Below are 27,620 nucleotides of genomic sequence, written 5' to 3'. Positions count from 1 at the left end.
GAAAAGACCTCAGATAAATTCCTAATTCCTTAGATGTTGTGTAACATTTGTAGGATAAAGCTTTTTCTGATCAGCAAATATTATTGAGCTTAGATATTTTTGTAAATTAGTTAGTGGTTGATTATTGGGCACTTGTCTTCTACTTTAAGATTTTATTTTACAAAACATATGATAAGCTTTGGAAATACAGCACGAATATCAAATTGGCTGTTCCCTACCTTTTTTGGTTTGAAGCACGTTACAGAAAAGTCTGTCTATAAGTTATACTTTCCACTAGTGTGATTCCCCATCTCATTTAATAATAATGAAAATAATATTTATATTTTGAAAAGCAGCTTAAAACTTGACTTTCAAAGTATTGTGGCAGAAAACAGGAAAAGCTGGACACTCAGGAATAAATATGACAACAGTAAGGCCAAAGAAAATCAAGACAAAAAACAAATTAAAAGGAAGATGACAATAAGAACATGACTTTAAAAGGATGACAATACAAAAAAAATACAAATAATTTAAGTATGTAAAGTAGCTATTGGAGGCTGAACGAGGTAAAAGAAAAAAAAGACGTACCAAATTAATATTCATTTAAGGATTTTCCTGCTCCATTTATTATCTCATGACCCCTTAGAAACATACAGTGGCTTCAGCTTGATCAGCTCAAACATTAAACTGCTGCAGAAGAAGTACTTTAACACAAGTATGTTTACATTGTTGTAAAGGTAATGTTGCTTAAACAATCTGAATTCTTGTTCACCACAGATTGGAGCATCTCTCTTTGCCAGTTCAGAGGGCTCAGGTCTGTTTATCGGCCTCGCCGGCACCGGAGCTGCTGGAGGGATCGCTGTCGCTGGTTTTGAATGGAATGTGAGTAAAAGCACACACACACAATTATCATCATGCATGTTATTTATTTTTGTGATTATGTAATCATTATATGGCTGGCTAAAAGAACAAAATATATTTGTGTAAGAAAAATAACACACAGCTACAATAACTGAGCTCCATTTTGTATCTGAAAAGAAAACAGTTGACATTGGTATTGCAAAAGCTTTTTTATTTAGTTACTTGAACATTTCCAGACCAAGACATACATTTCGTTGTGTTTTAACTTCCTTCAAAGGCTGTTGCAGGCAGCCTTCTGCAGGGGGCAGCAGCAGTACACCTTCAATATTACACTTTGTTAGGTGGTGTATTGAGCATGAGGCAGCAGTCAGTCTTCAGCAACAGTTCACAGGCTTGCACATGCAGAGCTTGGCTTGCACATGCAGAAAATAAAAGGTTTTTTGTTAGTTTCATCAAAGAGATTTTTATCTCCTTTAGCTATTGTTTGGGACATTCTGGTGAAACCTCTGTGTCCTCTTTCTGATTCCTTTCATTCTTTCTTCTAGGCCACCTATGTGCTGCTGGCTCTGGCCTGGGTGTTTGTGCCTGTCTACATCTCCTCAGGGGTTAGTTTGCATACACACACACATACACTCAAACGGGTCCATAAGTGCACTGGGATTCTCTAAGTTGTCTTTCCCTAATTCCTGATGATTTCTCCTTCACATCTCTCCCCAACCCCATGAACTTTTTTCCTGAGGTTAAGGAATAGTGATTAGGAAATAACTATAAGAGCTGTTTTTTTTTTTTTTTTTACAATTCGACCGCAACCCATGTCTGCTTGTCAAGGCTAGTTCAGAAGATACATTTAGGGACCAAGAGACATTCTTTGCCAGCCAGCACTCCCCGCCTTGAAAATTCCCCAACAGGGTGTTAACACGACACACACACATATCTATACACACACACACACACACACACACACACACACACACACACACACACACACACACACACACACACACACACACACACACACAAATGACTTCATTTGTCTCTGTTTATATTTACTCTAAACTGGGGCACGTGTGAATCATGTTGCGTGAATACATGCCACTGATCCAAAGTTGCTAATTGGCCAATCATACTGAGCTACTAAAACCACATCTTAAAGGGATAGTCTCTATTTTTTGGAAGTGGGATTGTATGTTATCTATAAAAGAAAGTTGGCACGCACACAGATTGGAGCAACAGACAGGAGTATGGCATAGGGGCAAAGCAACAAAATGCTGTAGACAGGAGCAGCAGTAAAACCTATTTATGCAGCTAACAAATGTCAACCTTCCAACAAATCAATATCAGTTGAAGTGTATGATATATTGTGAATATGTTAACCACTTTACCTTGCCATCCTACTTTTTGAAAATAAACTTAAATCATATTTTTCATTCTCTCTTCAAAGCCCCAGACTTCATTGACAAACAGTTAGATATGTACTGTACCATATGTTTTACTAACTATTAATATGTACCTCATTCAAGCCCACTTAAAAGAAAATAACTGTATAAGTTTCACTCTTCTGTTTAGCTTTGATGTGTTAAATGTGTTAAATGTGTGTTCAGATCGTGACAATGCCGGAGTACCTTGGCCGTCGCTTTGGAGGAGAGCGAATCAGAACCTACCTGGCTGTCCTCTCACTGCTGTTGTCTGTCTTCACAAAAATATCAGTACGACAAAGTGACACACACACACACACACACACACACACACACACACACACACACACACACACACACACACACACACACACACACACACACACACACACACACACACACACACACACACACACACACACACACACACACACACACACACACTCGCATTAGCCTTCCAGCATTCGACAACTCTCTCTGCATTGACACTGAATCTGTGTTGTGTTTCTGTCTCCAGACTGACCTGTACTCTGGAGCCTTGTTTGTCCAGGTGTGTCTGGGATGGAACCTCTACCTGTCCACAGTCCTCATGCTGGTGGTCACTGCTCTATACACTATAGCAGGTACACACACACACACACCACACACACACACACACACACACACACACACACACACACACACACACACACACACACACACACACACACACACACACACACACACACAGGCCTACTGGGCACAGGCACAGGGGCAGGGGCCAAAAAAGGAAGAAACTCAAAAGGACCACAAAGAAACAATAATATTACTACAGGGAAACAAAAAAGACTACAAAGGGAAACTAAAGGATTGCTAAGAGATGTAAAATAACTAGGAAGACTCACAAAAACAACAAAAAAGACACTAAATATTACTACAAAGAGACTCAAAGGACCGTGAGAGGTGGCAATACAACCCTGAAAAGAAACACACACTACAGAGACCCTAAATGACTACAAAAAAGAGGCAAAACAAGCAGAGACAAAACATAACTATCCAATAAAACAGATTTATTTTTTTGTAAATACATTGTAATGTTCCCATACTACATCCTCACTTCCTTTCCTTTCTTAGGTGGTCTTGCGGCTGTCATCTACACCGACACTCTACAGACATTCATCATGATAATAGGAGCTATCATCTTAACAGTCACTGGTATGTACACAAATCAAACGTAAAAAACACAACTGCAGTTATTTCGAAGGAATGTTTTGTTTGAGTCATACGTTCCCTGTCCACACAGCCTTTCAAAAGATTGGAGGCTACAGCAACCTGGAGCGTATGTACAGCATGGCCATTCCCAGTAAGATCATTCCCAACAGTACCTGCCACCTGCCACGTGAAGACGCCATGCACCTGTTCAGAGACGCCGTCACCGGAGACCTGCCCTGGCCCGGCATGACTCTGGGGCTCACCATACTGGCCACCTGGTACTGGTGCACTGACCAGGTAACATGATACACAAACACAGACAAACCCTACTGCTGCAGATGGGCCTTTAGAGTGCTGCAGGAATCCTAAAACCAGGAAATGAGATGTTGCACTTCCCGTTCCCTTTTCTTAAGGTCTATTGTTTTTGTTTCAATGCCTGAAAAAGGCTCTGCGGTTAACACAAGCTTTATGGGTTTTCCTGTTTTAATCACCAACATAAAATAGGTCAGTAAATAGCCCACTCGTGAATTTTGAAGCTGACTTTGGGAAACAGGCAGAAAGAAGGCCCTCTATTGTTCCCTTTCGGAAGAGGAAATATTATAAAGTAACCTTAAAATTAAGAAACAGGAGGAAGTGCTCTTTTAATTTATACTTTGTGTTCCATGGTCAACATTTTGAAGGTTTAAGCACTAAGTTTAGTTTTCCAGATTCCTTTCTACTGATGTGGTTGCATCCACAAATCTCAGTAAAAGAAAAAAACTCCACCGTGTTAACCTGGTTTTGATGATTTCTTGACATACTTATTTTGCCCCTTTTGTTTGTTAGTTTGTTCACCGTGTAAATCGGCTTTGGGTCTCTTGAAAGGCGCTATATAAATGTAATCAATTATTATTATTATTATTATACTCAGACTTTAGGTTCCACAATTCCCCTGAGAATAATATGCGCTAAAATAAATGTTCTTGCAATTTATGAGGAACTACTTAAAATAATCAAATACACACAACCACTTATCTTTTCTGGAGAATTTGGGTGCAGATGTTTGAGGTGTTTTAGGTTTCAGTGTAACACATTTCCTGAATATATGAGATCACATGCTATGTATCTAAACTGGTTAAGGCAACAACAGAGCTGGATAGCAACAGTTTTTCTTTTTATTTACAACATTCACTTTTGGTCTCACATCAGTGTTTAATATTGCATTTATACCAGTTATCAACACAGCAGCCCTACCCTAACACCATCAGTAACCAATCACAGTCGTATCAACACCATTATGTCAGCAAGGAGCCATAATCAACTGATCTTGCATGTTGTGGATACAGTTTGTCTAGGTTTGATATGGAAAAAATACATTTTACAGTGCACAATTCTGAATAAGAAAAGCAGGTAATGTAATTAAGAAATATGTTTAAGACTGAAGTGCCTGAGTTTGCAGAGGACACTTGGTCACAGCAGATGTATTATCATCTACAATACTCATGTTTTGGGTTTGTTTCCACCAAGGTATCAGTATCTGCCTCTAAAATGTGTAATCTCCCACACACTCCCAAAACCATCCATTCTGACGCTATTAGCCTTGAAGCGCTGGTTTTGAAGATGATTAATCTATTTTTAAGAAATATTATCAATTCAAACTGCCAACTCTTGTTAACATAGTCGAAAAAATCCCATCAAAAGGTTATTTTATGTTGAGCCTCAGGGTTTGAAAAGAGGAAATGACACGCATGCCAGAAATAGAGAATATTCCACACTGAAGAGTCAACACTTTAGCAGGATGTCTGTATCATCAATCGTTCTTGTGTAACTTCACTCGCCCACTCCTCTACCTATCAGCCTTGTTGTTTTCAGACGCCTTCTTCTGCGACGCATCACCTCGTGCCCTTAAGTGTTTAAAGTTGCTGAGTTTTGAGAAAGATACTCCTAGTAACCCTAATGGGTTGGTGGGCATGCGTGGCGCGGCCTGAGTAGCCTTCCTGTACCCCGGGCTCTGTCGCCGTGGTGACCGTCCGGAGCGGGACTCTACGCGCGCCTGGGCCGAATCAGGGTGCAGCGTTTGACCCTGCCAGTAACGGTGTCCTCCGATCACCGGGACAGCAGAATTGGTCGGACGGTGATAACTTCCAGGCTTGGCGATGATTACACTCGGGCCTCTCTGTCGCGAGTCACGACCCGGAGACTTGGAGGTCTGGAACAACTGGACAAGATAAGAAGCAGAGATGATTAGGACACATGGAGTACAGAAGAGTAACACATGGTGCCGATTTGTGAGGTTACAATGGACTGGAAAGCCTCTAGAGATGCAAATAACAATTGTTGTCATCATCGATTATCTGGTTAAATAAAGGTTAAATAAAAATCAATAATTTTTGCTTGAGAACGTCTGCATCTCAGAAAATTCCAAAACTAATTATTTCATCACAAAACATCAAAACTGTGGTATATGCTTTTTGTTATTACATATATTTACATACAACTGCAACTCTTTTGACTCCAACCTGAGTCATAACAACCTTTTCAAGCTTCAACTAGTTCCGAATCCTGCAGAAAGACTACTCAGAAGATCCAAAGATGATTGTTCATAACACCAGTTTTAGCAGCTTTATAGTGGTTGCGTGTGAGTTTTAGATTACATTTAAATGTTTATGATTTAAAATGCATATACAGGGCCATCTTTTGACTTTATTTCTGACCGGCTTAGCCCTTTCTTAAAAAAACATTAGTTTTAGAATTGCATTTTCCTAAATTGTTTGCATTATGTGCTTTTACAGCATTTGTTCTTTTATTTGTTTTCATCGTACTATGCATTTCCTGTTTGCATTTCTTTTTTAAAGTGCTGAAGAGTTAAAGTTATATACTATAATATTATTGTAATGTTATTATGTTCTGTGTTTAGGTGATTGTACAACGCTCCCTGTCTGCTAAGAATATAAGTCACGTGAAAGGAGCTTCGATCCTGGCTGCCTATCTGAAGCTGCTGCCCTTCATCCTCATCATCCTCCCTGGCATGATCAGCCGAGCTCTCTATCCAGGTGCGTGCAACCACACACACCTTGTTATTTGACAAATTTGAAAGATAATGACGTAATTGTGAGCAGGTAGCGGCTTGCTTTGGCACCCTTCATGCAGTACACTCATTTGTAGTTTGATTTATATAGATGTCTGTGTGTTTTCTTAGTAGAACGGCCAACTTATTCACAACAACCATAATGCTTGGGAACTTCTGCACTTGTCTCTGCATTGATTACTCATTTAACAGTAGTAAAATGATTTTAAGGATGAAGACGAGCATTGTGTCAACATCTACATATTAGTGTTGTCAAGGGCTGAAACAAAAATAAAAGAAATACTAAAACTATTGATTGAATTTTAAAATAGTTAATGATCTGTCATTCCATTAAATTACTAATTATTCCCCTCTACAAATAACTTTTATTTTCATTATCTACATAACCTATTACCTTCTCTACCAAGGAGGTTTTGTTTTCATTTCTGTTTGTTCGTTTGTCCGCAGAAAAATGAATTGCCCATTAAACTTGGTGGAAACGTTAAGCCTGGGAAAAAGACCCATAAGTATTTGGAGCCATTCAATTTCAAGAAGGATACACAAATATTATTCACTTCCTTTGACATTGCAAGTGCACTATTTATCAATGAATTTGTTGATTATTGCAATACAACTAGCAAAAACGGTTAGTCTGTAAAAAAAGGTTTTGAAGTAACAGTTTATAATCCAAAGATTTCTCCAATTATTAAACAAGAAACATGACAACCTGTTAAGTGCAAGTTCGAGGAAGAATGTAAATCACCTGTCCTATGTGCCTGTGCGGTGAGGGGTTTCCCTGTCTGCGGAGCTGCTGTGATTGGCGGATTAGGTCAGAGGTGTCTTCACTGCTGGGATCCCGCAGATCCAGCATGCTCTGGGAGAGGCGGGCCATCATGTTGAACCCGTCTCCCTGGCGATGCCCGTGGCCCGACCCCGTCTTCACTCCGTTGTTCAGCGGGTCACTCGGCGGGGGACATTCATAAAACTCCTCCTCTGATGCTGTGGAGGTGATTGAGGGGGCATCAATGACCCCTCGGTCGCACATGACCTTGGTGCTGTCCTGGCTGCCCTCGCCGGTGCTGCCAGAGTCACTTTCCTCCTTTTTAGAGGACATGCGGCCACGGCCTGGCTCCTCCCTGTTTTCCTTTTCTTTGAAGCCATCGAGACTTTCCAATTGGTCCATTTTTATCAGAGTGACCTGTGGTTGACCAGGCTCCTGTGGGGAGGCGGGGTCTATGACTAACTGCAGTGTGCGGCGTTTAGGAACAGGAGGGGCTGCAGGTTGAGTCTCTGCAGTTTGATTAGCAGTGTCTGTTGGCTGTGAGTCAGCAGTAACATTGGATGGCGTTGGTTCATTCAGTTTGTGCGTGTCTTGTGTCAAAGGTTTGTCAGGCTGCTGAGGGGGCCCTCTGGAGTCTGTTGCATCAGTTTGGTCTTTATTTGGAACAATGTCTATTTGCTCTTTTAGCTGTTTGTTGGTTGGACTCACAGGAGTAGAGACAGTTGTATTCCCAGATGGATTCTCCGCATCTCCTGTAGCTTTTGCATCCTGAACTGAAGTGGGGTTCTCCTTCTGCGGTGGGAGCATCAGTGGTGAGCTGAAGCGAATAGCCTGGCTAGTCTCAAACCTCTCTGACCTCTGTAAGTGGACCTGATTGGCTCGCTTATCATCCCTGATGTTGATAAAGCCAATCACGTCGCTCGGTGGGTCTGGGTCTGGCCAGATGGGCAGGTACGGGATCATGTATGCCTTTTCCAGATGGGCTAATCCCGGATGCAAGGGTGGTTCTTCGATGACCCCCCTAACACGTGCTTTCGGAAACTTGAGCCCAGTGGGATGACGGGAGTTCCTGGAATTTTGTTCAGAAGAATTGGCACTTGCGTGAGTTCCCCCGGTAACAAGAGCATATTTGGGATTGATGAGCTTCCTAGCTACAGCAGCAGACACCGGAGCAGGAGCCACCTGAGGGACCGATTCAGGGATGGGCTCGTCTGCCATGGGGACTTTGTGGAGAGACACACCTCTGGACACGAGGTAAAGGTCACAAAACTGAAAGTCGAAGGTCTCCACTGCCTGCCCCGTGATCACTGTGATGAGGTTACGGTCCAAACGAGATGAGGACCAGGTGAAGCTGGAAAAACACAGACAAGGAAACATAAATTCACAGCAGTGACTCACCTCATGTGCTCAGATTTCTTTCATACTACATTTGTTCCGGCAATTTATTTTCCATACTAACTCTTTTCACTATGTCGCAACTCCTACTTAGAGAAACGAACGAACACTTTAATTATTACACCAGACAGTCATGGATCACATCATGCCCTTTGATTGCATCGTGTGGGTGAAATAGTAAATAGGTAACTATAGATGAATAATTCAGCATGTGTTGAGGGAAAGATTTATAGTTGTGGAAGATTTGCCTAGTTCACACAAATTAGTTTTGGCAAATAAAGATATGCACGCTGCAACAATGCAAACATTTTCAATGTTGCAACATGTTCTACAATTATTGCCTTATGGTTGTTTGCCTTTGCCAACCAATAAAAAAGCAGTTTATAATCAAGTTTTTCCCAAAAAGGCAGACATATGCCAAAGAGAAACACTGCAATACTAATTGTATCCTATAAGACTATCATGTGAAACTCCGTAGGGCAAAGTGGAACTAGTGATCATTTTGTGTAGGATGGCCTCATGTAGTGCAACCCCTATCACACAACACACACTCATTTAAAATAATAGTTTGAGCAGCTTTTAATGCAAAAATATACGATATGCAAAAATGCACTGAGCTTGCACACACTCACAACATAATGTGGGGTACACTGCTCACCTGTATGAACCAGAGATGGCTTTGTCTGCGTCTACCAGGAGGAACTTCTGGCTCAGCGCTCCACGCACCCTCTGTGCAGATCTTGTGAAGAACTCCACCCCACCACAGCTTCGCACACGCAGATTCTGCACAAAAACACAAAAGCAATTATGAATTCAGGTTTAATGCTTTGCAAAAAAGGAGGCTCTTAGGGATGAAGTGTGATGGGAGGAAGGATTTTATTGAACAAAAGGGAAACAAAGGCGACAAGAGCATAGGAAGACAGAAAATAATGAGTTCCCTTTTTGCTCTTCAGAACAATTCTTCTTTATTAATACCATCGTAAACTTGTGTTGGCTGCACGTTAGAGCATGGACTGTATATCTGTATGAACGACACACCCTGCAGTGTTTGTCTTTGGCCCTGTGATAAGGGTGTGGTTTCTGGCTGAGCGTTACCTCGCAAGTAAATGTCTGTGTGAAATGTCACAAGAGACGCGATGCCCAACAGTTGTAAAATGCTCACAATAAGAGCAAAGATGGCAGATAACAAAAGGTTGAAAGAGATGAGAGGTTTGGTGGTTAGAGCCGTGAGGAAGGAAGAAAGAGAAATGAAAGAGAAACATGTCACAGAGAGTAACGCGTGAGTGTGCATGGTTTATCTAATTATATGCAGCACAGACAGGAATGTGCTAAGTGTCTTCCTGGTCTAAAACACTTAGAAAAGCCCAAATTAATTAAATATTAAGGGTTTTTTGTTAACTGCCTAGACCAGTTCAACTCAGAGAGGCAAAGCATAACAAAGACATTAAGCCAATGGCAAAAACAACTAGCTAGTGCATGCGCCTTATTAAGGCCTGCAGGCAAAAACCTGTTCCACTACGTTGAACATGCCCTTATTTCAAATGTTATCCCTTATGTAGTAATATACATGAACATGTGACTGTAATGACACATATTTATTGGACATTTTGGAACTGTAGCTTTTAAATTTAAACTGTTTTCTATTATGTTAGGCTATACTTATCAAGAGTAGCCATCTATTCCAATTAGCTCTTCTCCCAGTTTATCAAAACATCATCAGGGCGTGTGCATACCTTTAGATGTCCACGATGCATATCAGCTCTGCCACACATGGAGAGGAAGCAGGGGACTGAAGCCAAGTCAATTATTATGTATACAGGAACTTTGCGTTTGTAGGCTGCATCCAGCAGGTCCCGAAAGATATCCACATCTGTAAACACATCCATCACCACGGCTATCACCTACACACACAAAAATAGAGGAAACCACAAATGGGGTTAGTGTTTCCTGATCGGTAGGGGGGGATTTGATTTGACAGCCATTAAATCCTCAAAGGAAGCTAAAGACTAAGAAAACTGCATCTAGAAATTAAATAGATCCTCAAAACACAAAAACCGCAACCCTTATCTAAATAAATACAAATAAATAAAAATACAATTGACAAAAAAAACAAGTTTAAATAAATCCTTTACATCCACAGAAATGAATGTATAATGTCAGTTTTGATGTACTGTTTGATGTACTGTTATTATTATTGTATGTATTTAATCACCATTTTGTAATGCTTAACTAGCTCTGGTCTATAGGTGTTTTGTTTGAGACGTCAGTAGATAACAACATATATGACAACCATATTGTTTCATTTCAAATATTAAAAGATGTATGGTTTACATGAGTGAGATTGTAGATGAAACACTTTACTAGTAAAGCATTTTTGAGGAGTGCATTTTAAATCAAGCATATTTTTTGAAAACCCAATGTTTAAATTAAGCATTTTCTAAACTTTCAAGACTTTGTGCAAACCCTGTTCCTGATCACTTTGTCCCATAAAGAGATTGCTAGAAACAAATTGCTTCGCAGAGTGGTGACAGACTGTGAAGTGTCTGGATAGTGTGTGTTCTGTGTGTTCAACAACACAACACTAGTGACAGGATGGTACTCTTCACATAGCACTGCTATTTACTCTTCTCTCCTGACCAAGTTCAAGAGTCTGGCAACTTACTGAAAGGCTGATCAAGAAAATAGCTCTGGGAAAAGCTCATTAGTGCACATACACAAACTGTACATAGGGACGCCCAGTTCAATTTAACAGCAGTTTTGGGGGGTAAAAAACGATTGGCATATGCCCTTTAAGCCGTAAAAAAGTATTTCAATGTATTACTAAGTCCTATGAGTCTAGACTATATGTACATGCGTCAGGATCTATGTATGTAAGAGGTAAAGGCTCCCGGGTGCTGTAATCTTTTCAATGACGTCAGAGCATTTTTTACCACTGGTATGTCAGGATCAGACTTGTTTTATTAGAACTTTGTTGTTGGTATTTGTGAGTATGTCACATGTGAGAGAAGAAAAAGAGGAAATAAGGTTTGTAAGACAAGATGCCAAGACAAAGGAAAAAAATTAAACCGATGTCAACATGTTTAGTAGAAGATATGATTAATCCTTGTGTGCAACTGCAATGCTGTAAGCAGTGTTCAGTGTCAGACATTTGATAAAAATAATCATCCTTAGACTGATGTTTCTTGGATTTAACAGAATACAATTAAATACAAATGTTTGATTAATATTCAATAATTCAAAACTCAAGATCTGGGCTTAAAGTTAATATCACACATTAAACATCTGCCATTTTGGAAAGTGCAATCGCAGAATATCTGAAATTACTGAAACGATTATCAAAATAGTTTCAGGATAATAGATTTGTTTTGTCTTCTTCACTGCCAAAATTCCATGTGTGTGTGTGTGTGTGTGTGTGTGTGTGTGTGTGTGTGTGTGTGTGTGTGTGTGTGTGCGTGTGTGTGTGCGTGCGTGCGTGTGTGTGTGTGTACTGTGTACTGTGTATCGTGCAACTATAGTTATTTACAGTGTTGTGAAGTAACTTAGTAGATGTACTCAAGAACTGTACTTTGCTTGAATATTTGACATGTTTTGCTACTTTGTACTTTGTACTTTGTACTTCAACTCCACATCCACTTGTACTGCACTACATTTGTTTAATACCTTGAGTTACTTTGCAGATTCTATCCCGGAGTAAAATAGACTACTCTGCAGCATACAAAGTAGTTAATATAGCTGCACCTTTACAAGCTTTGATAAACACATTAATGAATCAATACTTATAATCAAAACATATTATATAATAAGTTATTCTGAAATGGGCCAATGTGCATAATAAGTACTTTTACTTTTGGTACTTTGTGTTGATGCTTACTCAAGTAACATTTTGAATGCAGGACTTTTACTTGTAAAAGTATTCCACACTGTAGTTTACTCAGGTAGAAGATCTGAGTACTTCTTCCACATCTGGTTATTTATTTATCACACTATACGGTTGTTGTTACCTTCTGGGCCGATGCGATGCTCTTGCGCACCACCTCTTTGATGTGCGTGTTCCCGTCGGTTGGAGGTTGGGTGTACACGGTCACGCGTGTGACCCCTCGGTATGAACTGGCCTCGGGCCACCCGAGGTCCAGCTCCGCCACTGACGCCTCTGACCGGTCCGGCCAGTACTGCAGCGACACCTCGCCGTCCCCCCCGTACTCCCCGGACCCCGGGGTGAGGTTCCCCGGGCCCGGGGTGAGGTTCCCTGGGCCCGGTATCATGCACCCTGGACCCGGTATCATGCTCCCTGGCCCCGGGGTATCTGGCTTCTGATGGTGCTCATGTCCGGGCCTGTAGGCCTCCGCGCTGTATTCAATCCGCTGCAGCTCCGGTTCCGAGAGGAACTCCCGGAGGCCGGTCTCGCGGATGAAGTCCCCGAACGCATCGCGGCCCTTGGTAACGAGAACCTCGATCGCCAGCCGTTGGTCCTCGCTGTAGAAAAACTCCGGTTTGCCCTCGCTCACGCGCCAGTTGACGTGGTGGTTGTCCAGACACTGGACCTGAGACAGCGCCATGGCATCGATATATCCCCCGGTCAATAAAGAGTACAGTACCAAAATAACCGAGCTAATCCAGTTTCCTCTCGTTGGTCCGTAGGGTCCAACTTAAAAACTGACATTACGCTCCATAACGTGTCCGCGTGACATGGGCCCGTGTGGCGGTAAACATATTTCCATGTGAAGGAAAGACACCGCTGCAACAGTTTGCTCAACACAGACTCGGGTTTGCACACACTCTCTCTCTCTCTCACACACACACACACACACACACACACACACACACACTCAGGTGTTGCTAGAACAAAGCACCTCCGCCCAACGCCACGCCTTTCACCTGACAGGGGCCCGGTAGATCCAGCGGCAGCCCGGTTCAGCAGATCCAGCCGCCGGGCAGGCAGACAGCTGTCTGGGTGGATGAGTGTCAGCCTGTGAGTCAAAAACAGCGGAACACGTACTTAACAAAGAAGTCATTAATCCTCCTTTAAAAGTGTTGAAACTGTTGGTGACTCAAGCTTACTGTTGTGCTGACGAGCCACTTTTCCTCTCTTTTTGTCTCTTTTCTAATCCTAAAGACCACTTAATGATTCCACTGTTGAGTTCCCCGATGGACAACAATTCGTAAATATCACTAACGTGGCACCTACGTGGCACAACTTTCACTTTGTCCAAGTTCACGTCGCTTTATTTTACCGTATCTTTCTTGATTACGCTTTTCCAGACAGAAAGTTCATCGAGTGCTGCTCCAGCGGTTTGGGTTTGCCCCAGGAATCCGGCAACGGAAGCTCTATCACCGGGGCAGAAAGGCGGAGTGTCCGGTAGTTGGTTGGGAAAGAGAGGCTGTTAACTCCACCCTCCTGTTACGACCTTTATATATACAGTCTATGGTTACGACCCAAATCGTGTTTTTCATCCCAAAACAACCCTTTACGAAAGACAGTGGTGGGAACCATGGGGCTTAGTTATTTTGTTCAGCTGCTGATAAATATTAACTGTTGCCTGTAATGTGCTTAGAGCTAAATACATTATTTTGGTTTTATCTCACTGATAAAAAAAGAACACATTTCCTATTTAGGTAATGCAGTGCAGATGCCAAACTTTTTGCTTATCATGTGATTGCTTGTTAATTACGTGTCACTGTAAAGTCTGCTGGATTTTGTTTTGATGAAACATTAGGAGAAATAACTGATATAGGTCTGGATCAGGGTTGTGTTATACTTTAAGATTAGAATAAGGTCAAGTTAATGGTTATGTAGATAGAGATGCACCTTACTGACAAATTATCTTTGTTGTGAGTTCACTTTTTATCACCTACGGAGATAGATGAACTATCTCACAAGTCAATGGAGTTTAAAGAGATTTGCGTCTTGTAACTCTTTTTAAATCAAAACAGGCAGACTGTAGATCACAGGAGAATTCAGTGTAAAACGAATTAGGAATTCTACTTTTATTTTACTCCAGATCCATTACGTTTTCACAAGTAGAAGTTGCAGACAATTAAACATGCTCTGTCACGTCTTCCATCCCTGTGTACTGTAAGTGCCCTTTCTCTTTATATCTCAGACACTGTAGGATGTGTGGATCCAGAAGAGTGTGTGAGAGTGTGTGGAGCGGAGGTGGGATGCTCCAACATCGCCTTTCCCAAACTGGTCATTGAACTCATGCCAAGCGGTGAGCATACTGTTTTCAATCTGTCAACTACTTTGATAAAGTTTATTTTTTACCTACATGTTCATCTGTGTGTTGTATTGCAGGCTTGCGTGGACTTATGATAGCGGTGATGATGGCAGCTCTGATGTCATCACTGACCTCCATCTTTAACAGCAGCTCTACACTCTTCACCATGGACATCTGGAAGAAGTATCGCTCACGAGCCTCGGAGAGAGAGCTGCTACTGGTCGGAAGGTACGTCACCGACAGATGAAGGGTCAGAGGTCAGAGGAAATGTGTTATAAATCCTGGACACTGGCAGCTGACATTTGGAAGTGCCTCATACTTCAACAAATCTGAGCTAGCCCTTTAAAGTGAAAGAGCTGTGTCTATTTCAGGATTTCGACTGTGATCTTGGTGGTGGTGAGTGTGGTGTGGATCCCCATCCTTCAGTCGGCCAACAGTGGCCAACTGTACGTGTACATCCAGTCGGTGACAAGCTACCTCGCTCCGCCCGTCACTGCTGTCTTCACCCTGGCTGTCTTCTGGAAGAGGACCAACGAGCAGGTAACACGCACACACAAGTTATATAGATTAATCTCTTAATAGTTGTGTCTATTAAAAGGAAAACATGCCCTCCAAAAGAGCCCGCAGTCCAATGGGATGTCTTAAAATTGCTTATTTTTCTAATAAACACTCCATAACCCAAATAAAAACTCTGACTGATCCAAAAAAAATTACAAACCTTTACATTTTCAAGCTGGAAGCATTAGATGTTTGCTATTTTTTGCTTAATGACTTAAACAGCATTAACAAAATCATTTTCTGTTAGTAGACTAATCCATTAATTGACTAATCATTACAGCACTAATAACAATCAGTTACACTATTACTAATGACAATAAACAGAATACAATCTTATTCCACCAACTCTTTTGCGACTCCTTTAAAGATATTTATTTTTCAACACTTACACGACTCATTGTTGCAAACATAACCAAAATTAATACAAAGTTTACTACATTTTGTACACTCAACTTCTTGTCAAAACAAGAGTTTGAGGATTTTCTGCACTGTTTGTCCTTTCTCCCACACCGTACTGGTGTTCCTATTTTTTATTAGCCTCTCATGGAATCCAGCTGCCAACATCCCTCACTGCTTGGTGTGGAGCCCAAGGGTGTACTCACTCATGTTATGAAGTGTATTGTTTTGTATTTCCTATGTAGAAACCAGCATGAACGTGTTGCTTTTTCACTTGAATAAATGAAAGTGATTCTTGCTGATAACAGAGCGCAAGTGAGGGAAAGTTTGATTATCACAAGATATAGATTGACAGAGTGCTATGAAAGAGATAATGCTGTCGTAAAAAATTTGTTTCAGCCTAATAACATGTGTTTAAACATCTTTCAACTGCAAGTAAAGACCAGTTCACTGGATTGAATTCCTGTTTTTGATAGAGCACATCCTGGGTGTGTCTGCTCTCTGTGGACACGCTGTTTAACCACTCGAATAAAGTGGATTTTCAGGTTTTTCTTAGGTTTTTTCTTAGGTAATATTCAACTCTGAATAAAGCTAGAAAGAGTCATTTTTAGTTTTCTTCTATTACAATAATTTGCCTAACCTGGTTACACACAAAACAAATTAAGCAATTATAGTGAGCATGTTAAACATTGTACCTGCATGTTAGCATTGCCACTGTGTGCATGTTAGCATGATGACATTAGCAACTAGATCAAGTAGGGTCATTACTATGATCCCAGCGACCTCAGTTAGACTATTGTAAGGGTATTAACTAACTACACATACATACATTATACATAGTTATTGAAATGTTTTGAAACAAAGCATTTAGTTCAAATAGATGTCTAAAACATTCACGTTTCTATCAAATTTAGCACAGATTAAATGTATATACCTAGACCTGCTTAAGACCAAATCCATGCTTACTGGAGAAGTTATAAAAAGGAACAGTCATCATTTTCTTTTTGATGTATCATTATATATGATACCTGTGTACTAAGTTATTGATAAGGGCCAATAACAGTAGTTAACTGTTAAACAAAAGGTGTGAGTCTTTTCTTTGTTTTTTCTTTACACACACGGAGCATATCGCTGTAAGAATCTTGTGCTGGTGCTGACTCATGGGGTCAAAGGCTTCATGCTACTGCACATGATATGACACACACTGTCTTACACTGTAAAGAAAAATGCAGACATATTTCAGTGGAAATAACAATTACATTTTTAAATGTTGTTTTTTCACATGCAGTACTTTCACATCAGAAACAAAGAGAACCCGATGGGAATGAGAAACAAAGTACATGTATAGATGTTTGCTTTGCTTGCCTTGACAAGGTGATTATTCTCATGTGTTAAGTCGAACCACACAGATGACATTCTTTACTGAAGGCTGAACAGAGGCAGCGACAGAGACTTAATTTGTGTCTCTACACGTGTGTGTACTTAAGTGAGAGGTGACACCATGCTGACAGATTATCATGCTGGGAAAGTGAGAGTGAATCAGGAAAGAATACACGCACCATACTGAGGCTTTTAGCAGCAGGAAGTTCAGCATATTATTCAGTAAAGCATCTGATGATAGTGAGTTTAGTTTAATTAATATGGACAGCACAGTAGCATTATAATTACTTAAGTGCACAAGGACCAGATGCACTGTGTTTGATCAAATAAATACTAAAGTACATACACAAAAACAGGGTTTATAGGTAAGACATTTGAAATAAAATGATAAAACCAGGAAAGAGCATGTTCATGTACTTAAAGAAAACTGCTTTAAAGGAATCAATTTCTCATCCCATTAAAACATTACTATTCTCATACAGTATGTCTCCATGGTGAACGAGAAATAAAACAGTCTTAATTAATTAAAGTTAATAGGTACAGTCTTAAATCAAAACCAAACTATATCAAAACATGTCACACAACTCGTGCAATATAATCTAAGTCTCATTTATCCAGTCGTATGCTCACTACTTCACGAGTGCATGCATTTTAGCTAAAACCTTAATATTTAAAACCCTCCTGCATGTCTCACGCTTTTGCAGAGACGCTACTCTTCCATGCAAGTACTACTCACAAAGTGTTTTAAATAGCGAAAATGCATGTGGTAATGAATAAATTATAGAAAACAAGGCTTATAAAACTGAGTGTAAGAGTTTGTGAACAGATGTTTTGATACAGATTTGCTGTTGTCAAATGCTGCCCCAATAGGAACTCATCAACCATTTTCTACTTTTATGGATTCTTTGTTCATTGCGGTCAATGCGAGACATACTTGAAGACGGGGCGAATTGTTGATTGACTTTGGGGGAAAGTATTCCTTTTCAGTTGTAATTACCTATGAAGATTTCAAAGCTGAGAATATTACGTTTTTTCAAGATGTGACAATGGTGGCGCCTCATTGGTTTTTGTAATGACATCTTTTTACATGTGTTTCTATGTGTGTTTATGTGTATCCAGGGTGCGTTCTGGGGCCTGATGGTGGGCTTGGTGGTAGGTGTGTGTAGGATGGTGTTGGAGTTTGCTTTCCCGCCTCCCAGATGTGGCGTTGTGGACTCGGCACCTGATGTTCTGCGCAGCGTCCACTACCTCCATTTTGCCATCCTGCTCTGTGGGCTCACTGCTATTGTGGTGACTGTAGTTTCCCTGCTCACCCCCCCGCCCAGCCCTGAACAGGTGTGTACATACAGATATAATGAAGATCCATTGTCCCAGAGGGATATTGGTTTTCACAGCCAGTACTAAGAAACATACAGATATATAAAGAGGCTAGCATTTCGTCTGTAATACTTATTTGCTTTTGTACACTTGTAATGTTGTCTCAACTGAAGGTTGAGCTTCATGTTACAAGACAGTCAAAAAGGCCTTGCCTTTCTAAATCCAAAAGATCAACACCCTAAGAGAGAAATCCTACAGCACAGAGGAACTATTGTTGCTCTCAATAGAAAGACTATCTATAATCTAAATGCTTCATATTTCAAGTCCTGTTAATACCGCCGATCAATTTGACACATTACATTCTGGCCTGTGTGTGAACTCAAACTGCTAACAGTTGCATTACTGATGTCATTGCACATTTTAGTACAATTTAGCACAGACAACTAATCACAAGGAAAGTCAGTACTTCATATCCATTACAAATTAAGAAAGCTATAGTTTTATATAGGTGATTTAGGTTAATTATGTTGAATACAATTGAAGCCTGTATTTGTATTGGAACTGAATAATGTTATAATGACAGTTTATTCTTCAAATTGTCTTAACATGGGAAACCACTGATCTACAGTAGTGTAGTATTAATGGAATACGTTGGGAAATGATGTTATTTGCCACATTGCAAAGTGTTATTAGAACACTAATTACACTAAGCATAAAGACTAAATTGTGTGGAAACAGCTAGCCCGACTATATCCAAATGTATTTAAGTCTGTCTACCAGATCACGGTCAACATTATATCTGATGCGTTATATCTAGCTTTAGATTTCCATGGTAAACCTGAGAGTGATATTGATCTTCTCACCTATATAACTTATTTAGGAGTAAGTAAGTAACACTACAGGTGTTAACCTTTAACACACAGTTTAGACATTGTACCTGATTACAAAAGGAAGAGTGTAAATCATATTACTTTTTGTTTTAATTTGTTATTCTTTTCTTGAAGGGTTTGGGTGTTATCTATTGAGCCTTATTGCGTGTAGCAATGTTACAGATGTGTACTGATGTATATTCTGTGAAATGTTGTTGACTTACGCAAAGGGTCTTCATGAAGAGAGGCTTCAGCCGCAATACAGTATCTAATGGGGCTCTTACCAAACAAAGTCTCTTTAAGAAGGTTTACCTCTTCTTTTACGCCAGGATGTTGTCAATGTATATGGATTCTTTACACTGTAGGTCGTTGCTAGTACATTCATGTTGGATTTCCATTTTCTTCTCTCACAGTTGCTTAACCTGACCTGGTGGACTTTGACTGAAGAGCCACAGAGAGAAATTCCTCTGCAGAAAGTGTCCTCTGTCAGCCACCGTAGCTCCCAGGGTAAGGGTCTGAATATTCATAACACTTGGAATAAAACCAGCCATCGTGTGATCAACACTCATCCACACACACACACACACACACACACACACACACACACACACACACACACACCACACACACACACACACACACACACACACACACACACACACACACACACACACACACACACACACACACACACACACACACACACACACACACACACACACAAGCTGATGTTATTGTTGAGTGTGTGTGTCTGTGTTGCAGGCTCTGAGCCAACCCGGCGGGTGACATGCGGTCAGGGCACAGGGTTGTGTATCGCAGCAGCGCGGCGATCAGAGGAGACTCCAACTCCCAGAGTTCAGAGCGTCAGAGAGAGTGTGTTCTGGTCCAGGTTCTGCGGTGTCAATGCAATCCTGGTTGTCAGCATTAACATTTTTCTCTATGCATACTTTGCCTGAGTCGAGGATCATATTTCACATCCTGTCTCACCCTGTCGCTGAACTCCTGACAACATCAACTCCAGATCCAAGAAGGTGGGGAAACAAACTGTGGTTTCTGTACTAATTTTACATGAATCCAACATAAATCCTCTACATGTAGCCTCAGTTGTTCTCATTTCAAACTAAACTAAAAAAACACTAAGAGAACACCTGTAACCAAATGTATTATTTTGATTATAAAAAATGTTGAGATTTAAAGAAAAATCTAAGTAACACTTTAATTCATTAATTCATAGTACTCTTGTTTGAAGATTTTAATCCTTTTAGTACTATAGTTTATTGTTTTGTTTATAAAACTTGTCTCTCCTATTTTGTATAACATAGTTTCAAAGTGTTAAAAGGGTATTGTACAAATTACAATGAAGCTCGTGGCTTGAAACAAGCTAACATCAATCTGCAGTTTATAAATGATGACATATTAACATAAGGGCATTACACACCATATATTTATAGCTTATAGAAAATTAGAATACACATATTTGTGTTTTTATGTTTAACGTGGAAATCTATTTGCTTAATTTTACTTACAATGTTATGTTTATGTCCTTATGTCTGTCAAGCAGGGTTTTGTGAACTTTAAGTTACTGTTTTAGTTTTCTTTCATGCTATTTGGCTTGTTTGTGAATATATATCAGAATTTCTCAACCTTTTCTGGTCCCAAAAATTGCCCAGCTTTTAGTATTTTAAATGAAAATATACACACTTGTGTTTTGAATGAAATAGTGCATTAGAGCATCTACATTTTATGGAGATAATGTGAAATAAAGGTTTTACAGATAGGTTCAGGGTTGTTGTGTTTTCCAGACATTTTACAGTTTATCAGTAATACAATGTGCCTCCTGTTTTTGTTTAACAGCAGACTCCCTCAACGGACATTAAACCCAAGGTTGAGAAACTCTTTTATAACATTTATGTTAGGTGCGTTTAGATATCTTTTTTTATTTTAGTCAAAAGACAGAATATCATGACAACCTGTCAACCAGATGTTTTTCTCTTGTGATATCCCAAATAAATTATAAGATATGTGCATTAAAGTTACAATTGTTGGTCCAGAAATAAATGCAGGTTAGAGTATTTATAATCAGATAATATCACTCTTTATTTGGCTGCTGTACAGTTTCACTATTCACTATGGAGGAGGTAAGAGGGAAAGACATGACGTAAACAAAGCAAACATAGAGTTACATTTCACTTTTAAATAATATTTGGAATACAAGCTATTGGTGAAAGGAGGACGAGTTGTAAAGTTTCACTCTCGAGCCGCAAAAATGATATTTCCTATCTATGAATATGACAATTGTTTTTTTTTATTTACTGATTAGCCAGATATTAGTAAAATATGAAACCCACTGAAGTAACATCTGTAAATTGCCTTTTGTGTAAGAAATACTGTCCAAATCCAAAGGTATTCAATCAATAGTATAAAAAAGTCAGCTCCAGCTAATGCAGTAAACTCCAGAGGCAATTTTACAAGATTTTGCAGAGCTCTGTGGAGCTTCAAAAGGCTTTAGAAAACGGTTTATCCCCATACGCAGCAGAGTCTCCCAAGACCTCTGAACAGACTTTGGTGTAAAATGCTTGCAGTTGGAAAAACTTCACCAACCTTGGAGAAAACACTGTTTTCCCCAGAGCTGACTGAGAAAAAACACTTGCAGACTATTCAATCACCTCATATGTTTACTCCCAACTTGCCAAATACTGCAGCTTGGTCAGTGGTCCTAAACTTCAAACTAGAGCTGTCAACTTACCCCCTTAGCGTGAGTTTAGCAAGTGTCAGTTTCAGCTTGTTACGCATACAGTGTCTATTTAACATAGACGTATGTATGTTACATACGCAATGTAACTCAAACAAGTCAACATAGACTCCTGGTTTCATATGGGACACAAACACCAATCTTATGACTTATCACACTAATCTTATGACTTATCCATTCACCCAGACCCCTCTCTAACTCCCTTCTTTTCTCCCACCATAATTACGGCCATGTAGAGTGTTGTAGTTTGAAGTGTAGGCCCAGGGCCTTCCCTGGCCAACATGAGGCCCCACGCAAAGATATATGATGAGGCCCTCTGTTTCGCGAGTGTCGGGGGGTGCTAGTGGAGCCTCAAAAACCGTGCCGCGCCACACTAATTGTGCCGCATAAGGGCATACAGTAGGTGCGCCGCATTTTCGGCTCAGTTGAGGCTCCCTCCGCAAGATGAGGCCCCCTCTGCAAGGTGAGGCCCCACACAGTCTGCGTGATCGGCCTGTAGGGAGGGACGGCCCTGTGTAGGCCCACTAATCAAGCTGGTGTATTTGACAACTTGCTAATGAGAAAAGGCTGTCAATCAATACTGAACATTTGCGTAAATTCATTCCGTGTCAAGGGGACTAATTACATATTGGACTAATTGTTTAATCACTAGTTGTATAAGAAAGGTAAGTCACTACAGCCTGACAGAGGAGTGTCAGCGACAGTTTGATATGGTGTCAGTGGTACAGCGGTTGAACGTATTCTGGCGGGAAGATTCCTACTCGGCCTCGACAGCGCCCCCTCCAGGTCAGAGAGCTCGAGCAGTCTAGCAGGTCGATGATGTCACCACGCAGGAAGTGGAGGTGGGCGGTGTGAGGGGGGGTGTAGTCACAGAGGGCGTGGGCCAGACGGGGTTTCTACACAAAGACAGAGCAAAGACATCAGACAAACAGGAAACTGAAGCTGATTATCAAGAGAAACGATGCTTCATGATTCGTCATCATACCCCCACAACTGGTTCGTGCAGACGCTGGGAGGACTCTCTTTCATGGTGAGGGGGGTGAGAGTAGAGGTTAGCAGAGAGGAGGGACTCCTGAGAGGTGGTTTTATAAGGGTTGGGGTAGGGGTTACGTCCAGGATGGGGCAGCAGGTGAGGGGATGCAGCAGCGTCTCTCAGAAAGACCAGTTTCTCCGCCGCGATGCTGTGAGTTCTGTAGTAGTCCACCAGGCGGTTCAGGGAGCAGAACGTCTCGTCCCAGATGCAGTACTGACCGCCCCCCTCCAGCACCCGGAAATGCTCCACCCTCTCACCATAGCTGCAAAATAAGAGCGGTGAGAGAGGTAAAGGGATTAAAGGCAAGGTATGCTTTATGCTTCAACACCACTGTGAAGATGAGAGCTGTGTTGTTCTTCATTCCTCTACCGGCTCCTTTTGTTAAGAAATTCATGCAGAGGTGATGTGCATACCTCTGTCAGTTTGGGAAATGAGTCCACAATCATCTGGGTGTATCTCTATCTATCACAGGAGGTTTTCTCTCAGACTATAAATCTCAAATGTCAACACACACACACAAGTGAATAAATGTGCAACCTGAACGGAACTGTTTGAAAATCCTGAGGTAGTTTGTAAGCACTAATGAAAAAAATAGGAATAATAGATAAGAGCTGAACTGAACACTAAATTATAATTATTAAGTATTTTCATCAGTTAATTGCTTGTCATTTTCAAATGTATGCTGGTTCCAGCTCCTCAAATTTGAGCATTTACTGCATTTGTATCTATTAATAAAAGTCCAGATATATATATATATATAGAACACAATCAATGTATCAACAAAAATTATCTGCAGAAACACTTATTTTAAATGCAACACTAATAAAGACTCCGGGGCTAGTAAAATACCCTACCAAATACATCATTGTATATCGGCTATGCTACATATCTTATTGTATTGGTATCTCATATTGAAAGAAAAGAACACAATAGTAAATTCGACAAAGAAAACTCTTTTATGTTTTCTTGTGAGTAATTGCCTTTGTGTCATTTGGTTTGTGTAGTTATTTAAAGACTGAAGTATATTAGCATTTCAAAACAAACATGCACAGTGTACTATTGCAGTACTTCAAAGGTTTCAGTCTATTGTTCAATGCCTACATTTTTTAAAGCTTGATCCTCCCTTACACACCTGAAGATAATCATTTAATGACTTTGAAAGGAGGCGGACGCTAATACCAGGATTTGTTTGATGAGAATTGTCATCTGAGGAAAACAAAGGTTTTGGGATTTTGCAGTGTTATAGTTAATATTTTACGCAGCACAGTGGTGTCCTTCCTGTACAGAGTTTGCATATTCTCCTTAGTTTCTGTCCCAGTTGCCTCCTACATTTTAAAAATAGGGGTAAACTAGTTTCAGACTTTGAATTGCCCGAGGTGTGCTTCTGGAGCTATTTCAGCATGCAGTACCATTAATAATTAAATTACAATAGCTGTTATCAGCTGCTCGATCTCCTCTGTCCATAAAAGGCACACTTATGTTTCTTACAGTATGCACACAGACTGTTTGGTAGCACTGTGACTTCCACCTGTATAATGCATCATAAACATATGAGTCATACTCTCTATTTAATGCATTATAATGTGATAGAGTTACTCTTAAATGGTCATTGTTTGTGAAGAAAAAGTGAGAAAAAATAATAATGTATGCATGAACACACAAAACATTGTAAAATTATACTTTCGCTTTGCTTAAAGCAAACAGTTCATTCTAAAAGTAACTTATAACCACATTATAATGCATTATAACAGTGACTAACACATTATTACATTATTATAGTACATTCGACTAATGAGAATTATAGTAAATTATGATCTTTGTGATTTAAATGTATGATTCAAGTCTTTATAATTTGTTATTACTATTGTAATAATCATGAATATTTATAAAAGTGCTTGTAATTATAATTAAACAGCGCCATAAGCAGATTCTAATGCATTATAAGTTTGTAATGCATTATAGTCTAACAACCGCGACCAACTGTTTAGATACACTTAATGTTTTCCTTTTATAACACACTATAAACTATAAACACACTTAGTTTAGAGATAATAAATCGTTTTTAATTTGGAGATAAGATAACTGTGCTAGACCTATGATAAAAAGAATAAAAAGCTGTAGAGGATGGTCAGTTCACGTAATTTGTCATGATGTCATCTAAACTCATCTAACTGCAGACATGACAAAAGTGAAAGAATCCTCTTTAATCTGCTGTTTAACATTTAAAAACCTGTCTCGTGACTCTTTTGAACTCAACCTGAACTGTACCCCCCTCTGTGGATCACTCCGAGCACTACGCTCTGTGGTTGTGTTTCAGCATGTGAGCATAAATAAAACAAACCTCTTATCTCTCTGCCCTTGCAGTCAGGCAGATGTTGTGCCTTAAGGCAATAATATGTGCAGAGTATGTACTTTAAAACATGCATATGACATGTGTCAATTGCATAATGTACCTGTGTTTAATGAAAGAATGAGTGGTGTTATACAATGCCCCGATTATTGAACACATTCACCCTCAATGATTAAATGTGTCCCACGTCACTTTGCTGACCCAAATTACAGCTCCTTACACACACACACACACAGTTCTATTTTTAGTGGAATGGGTGTGCGTACTACATTTTAAATAGTCTGACTCTCCCCTCCACCAGTCCCAACACACACTCAGAGACACGTGGATCCTGTAACTTGCTAATGTGCTCAGTGTGATGGAAAACAAGCATCCAACTGCACAAATAATTTAAGACTATTGCATTTGGTGAGATGCTGCCGCCTGCATGTTTTATGCAACACTCCTAAAGTATATTCCTTCAGGGAGATGTTAAAGTGTCTTTTAGAGATCAGGCCCTGAGGCTCTCTGGTGGGTTTAATGGGAAATTACAGCGGTACAGCAGATTCAACACATGCAAATATAACTGCTGCAGCACTGCACACAAACATTTTGGAGCTCCATTAACATCACAATGGGAACAGACAACAGAGGAACATTACGTCAGCCTGCAGCATGACATTTGTCAGATTTGTATCTTGTGTGTGTGTGTGTGTGTGTGTGTGGTGCATTCACTGACCTAACAGAAACAGAAAACTCTCCAGGAGCTGATTCACTCTCCCTCACCAGGAACACTCCGGTGTCCTGCCAGCGGAGACGCTTTTCGGCCTCCAGTCTTGACACCCGTCCTACAAACCACCTACAAACACACACAGAGGTGTTAATTATACTCTGCTATTGGACTTTTATATAACAGTGAAGTCATTATTATATTTAGACTGGAATAAGCATGAGTAGAATTGGAATGAACAAATATACTCATATGTATATCAGTGGTTCCCAACTTCACCTCTTTTGGCCTTGAAAACAAAAATGAAGCAATCTGAGCAGGATAAATCACTATTTGGTAAAACACAAAGAGCATAACCTGTAGTGAGGAATCACAAATGTACAGTGCAACATTTCAAGGGGTTCAAGTAGAAGAAAAGTTTGGGAACCACTGATGATGATATTTAAAAGATGTATAACAAAATGTTTGCAAGTACATAAAGCAAGTGTTCTACTCTAAATTGTTTCAAATATATGGACAAAGTTGTTTTTTACGGATAATGAAGAAGGGAAATGTAGTTCTCTGGCACGTAGCCACGCTTCCCCTTGATCTCTGCTGTGACCCAGCTAGAATCATCCTCCATTTCTGTCACCTATAACACACATGCACAATTATTCTTCTTACTTTATGAACTAGCAACGCTTTGGTAACTTTCAAAGACTCCGAATGCATCAAAGTAAGCATTTACACACACACACACACACACACACTTACCTTGATAATGTCCCCTTTCTGGAAACTGATCTCGTCTGCTTCCGAAGCTTCGAAAGAGAAAAGAGCCACCGCCTCCATCCTGAAGAGAGGAGTCGGCAACGAAAATAGTTTCACTTCATGAATGAAGAGAGAGAATACAGCTGTGTGATTAGAGCACAGCAGCACTCCAAATATAGCAAGAGATCATCAGTGTGTGTGTGAGTGTGTGCAGCGCTGCTCATTAGTTAATGAGGAGAGTTTTCCCTGCGCGTGTGTGCCGCTCTTCCTCCATGTGACTGAGTTGGAGATGATGAACACGTGGAGGTGGAGACTGTCCTCTACATCTCCATCTCTTCTTTTTAAACTCTGGGGCTTTAATGAAGCATCTCCACGAGGGAAATCAGGGACAGTGGGAGGAAGACAAGAGAGAGGGGGGGGGGGGGGAGGATGAAAATAACCTGAAAGAAACAGCGATGACCTCCAGTGTTTATGATTATAACAAGTCTTTGCAAAGGTTAACCGAGCGCTTCCAGCTGATTCACACATCATTTTAATTATCAGCTGACATGAGGAAAACTGAAGCCTGTGAAGTGAGAAGGGGTCAATGATGTATCAATTAGATCTGCAATGATTGCTCACAT

The 27,620-nt window shown here is 40.3% G+C and overlaps 3 protein-coding genes across 5 annotated transcripts; 1 reads left to right on the top strand and 2 right to left on the bottom strand.

Annotated features, from left to right (window-relative positions):
• The first annotated feature begins 1,040 nt into the window (after positions 1 to 1,040).
• On the top strand, positions 1,041 to 21,503 carry slc5a10 (solute carrier family 5 member 10). Of its 3 annotated transcripts, XM_034129449.1 has the most exons (13): positions 1,041 to 1,275; positions 1,386 to 1,445; positions 2,442 to 2,546; positions 2,773 to 2,878; positions 3,369 to 3,449; positions 3,538 to 3,743; positions 6,343 to 6,478; positions 14,770 to 14,877; positions 14,961 to 15,111; positions 15,255 to 15,423; positions 18,337 to 18,552; positions 19,817 to 19,910; positions 20,166 to 21,503. In XM_034129449.1, exons 3-13 carry the CDS (start codon positions 2,451 to 2,453, stop codon positions 20,357 to 20,359), a joined length of 1,557 nt encoding a protein of 518 aa, XP_033985340.1. In that variant the 5' UTR covers positions 1,041 to 1,275; positions 1,386 to 1,445; positions 2,442 to 2,450; the 3' UTR covers positions 20,360 to 21,503. The 3 variants fall into 3 exon arrangements, with proteins under 3 accessions (XP_033985340.1, XP_033985339.1, XP_033985338.1); XM_034129448.1 differs by having other exon boundaries at positions 1,041 to 1,445; XM_034129447.1 differs by lacking the exons at positions 1,041 to 1,275; positions 1,386 to 1,445 and having other exon boundaries at positions 2,384 to 2,546.
• Positions 4,579 to 13,224, bottom strand: LOC117481658 (protein FAM83G). The gene is made up of 5 exons (XM_034129446.1): positions 12,670 to 13,224; positions 10,402 to 10,569; positions 9,327 to 9,451; positions 7,256 to 8,624; positions 4,579 to 5,643 (listed from the first exon to the last, which is right to left on the bottom strand). The coding sequence occupies exons 1-5, from the start codon at positions 13,222 to 13,224 to the stop codon at positions 5,272 to 5,274; spliced, it is 2,589 nt and encodes an 862-aa protein (XP_033985337.1). The 3' UTR covers positions 4,579 to 5,271.
• Positions 21,504 to 22,871: 1,368 nt separating the features above from the next.
• On the bottom strand, positions 22,872 to 27,083 carry LOC117481657 (GRB2-related adapter protein-like). Its single transcript, XM_034129445.1, has 5 exons — positions 27,001 to 27,083; positions 26,781 to 26,878; positions 26,257 to 26,376; positions 23,141 to 23,450; positions 22,872 to 23,051 (listed from the first exon to the last, which is right to left on the bottom strand). Exons 1-5 carry the CDS (start codon positions 27,076 to 27,078, stop codon positions 22,872 to 22,874), a joined length of 786 nt encoding a protein of 261 aa, XP_033985336.1. The 5' UTR covers positions 27,079 to 27,083.
• Between the last annotated feature and the right edge of the window lie 537 nt (positions 27,084 to 27,620).

Source organism: Trematomus bernacchii, unplaced genomic scaffold (genome assembly GCF_902827165.1).
Source record: "Trematomus bernacchii unplaced genomic scaffold, fTreBer1.1, whole genome shotgun sequence".
Classification (NCBI taxonomy): Eukaryota; Metazoa; Chordata; class Actinopteri; order Perciformes; family Nototheniidae; genus Trematomus; species Trematomus bernacchii.
This window is presented reverse-complemented; position numbering and strand designations above follow the sequence as displayed.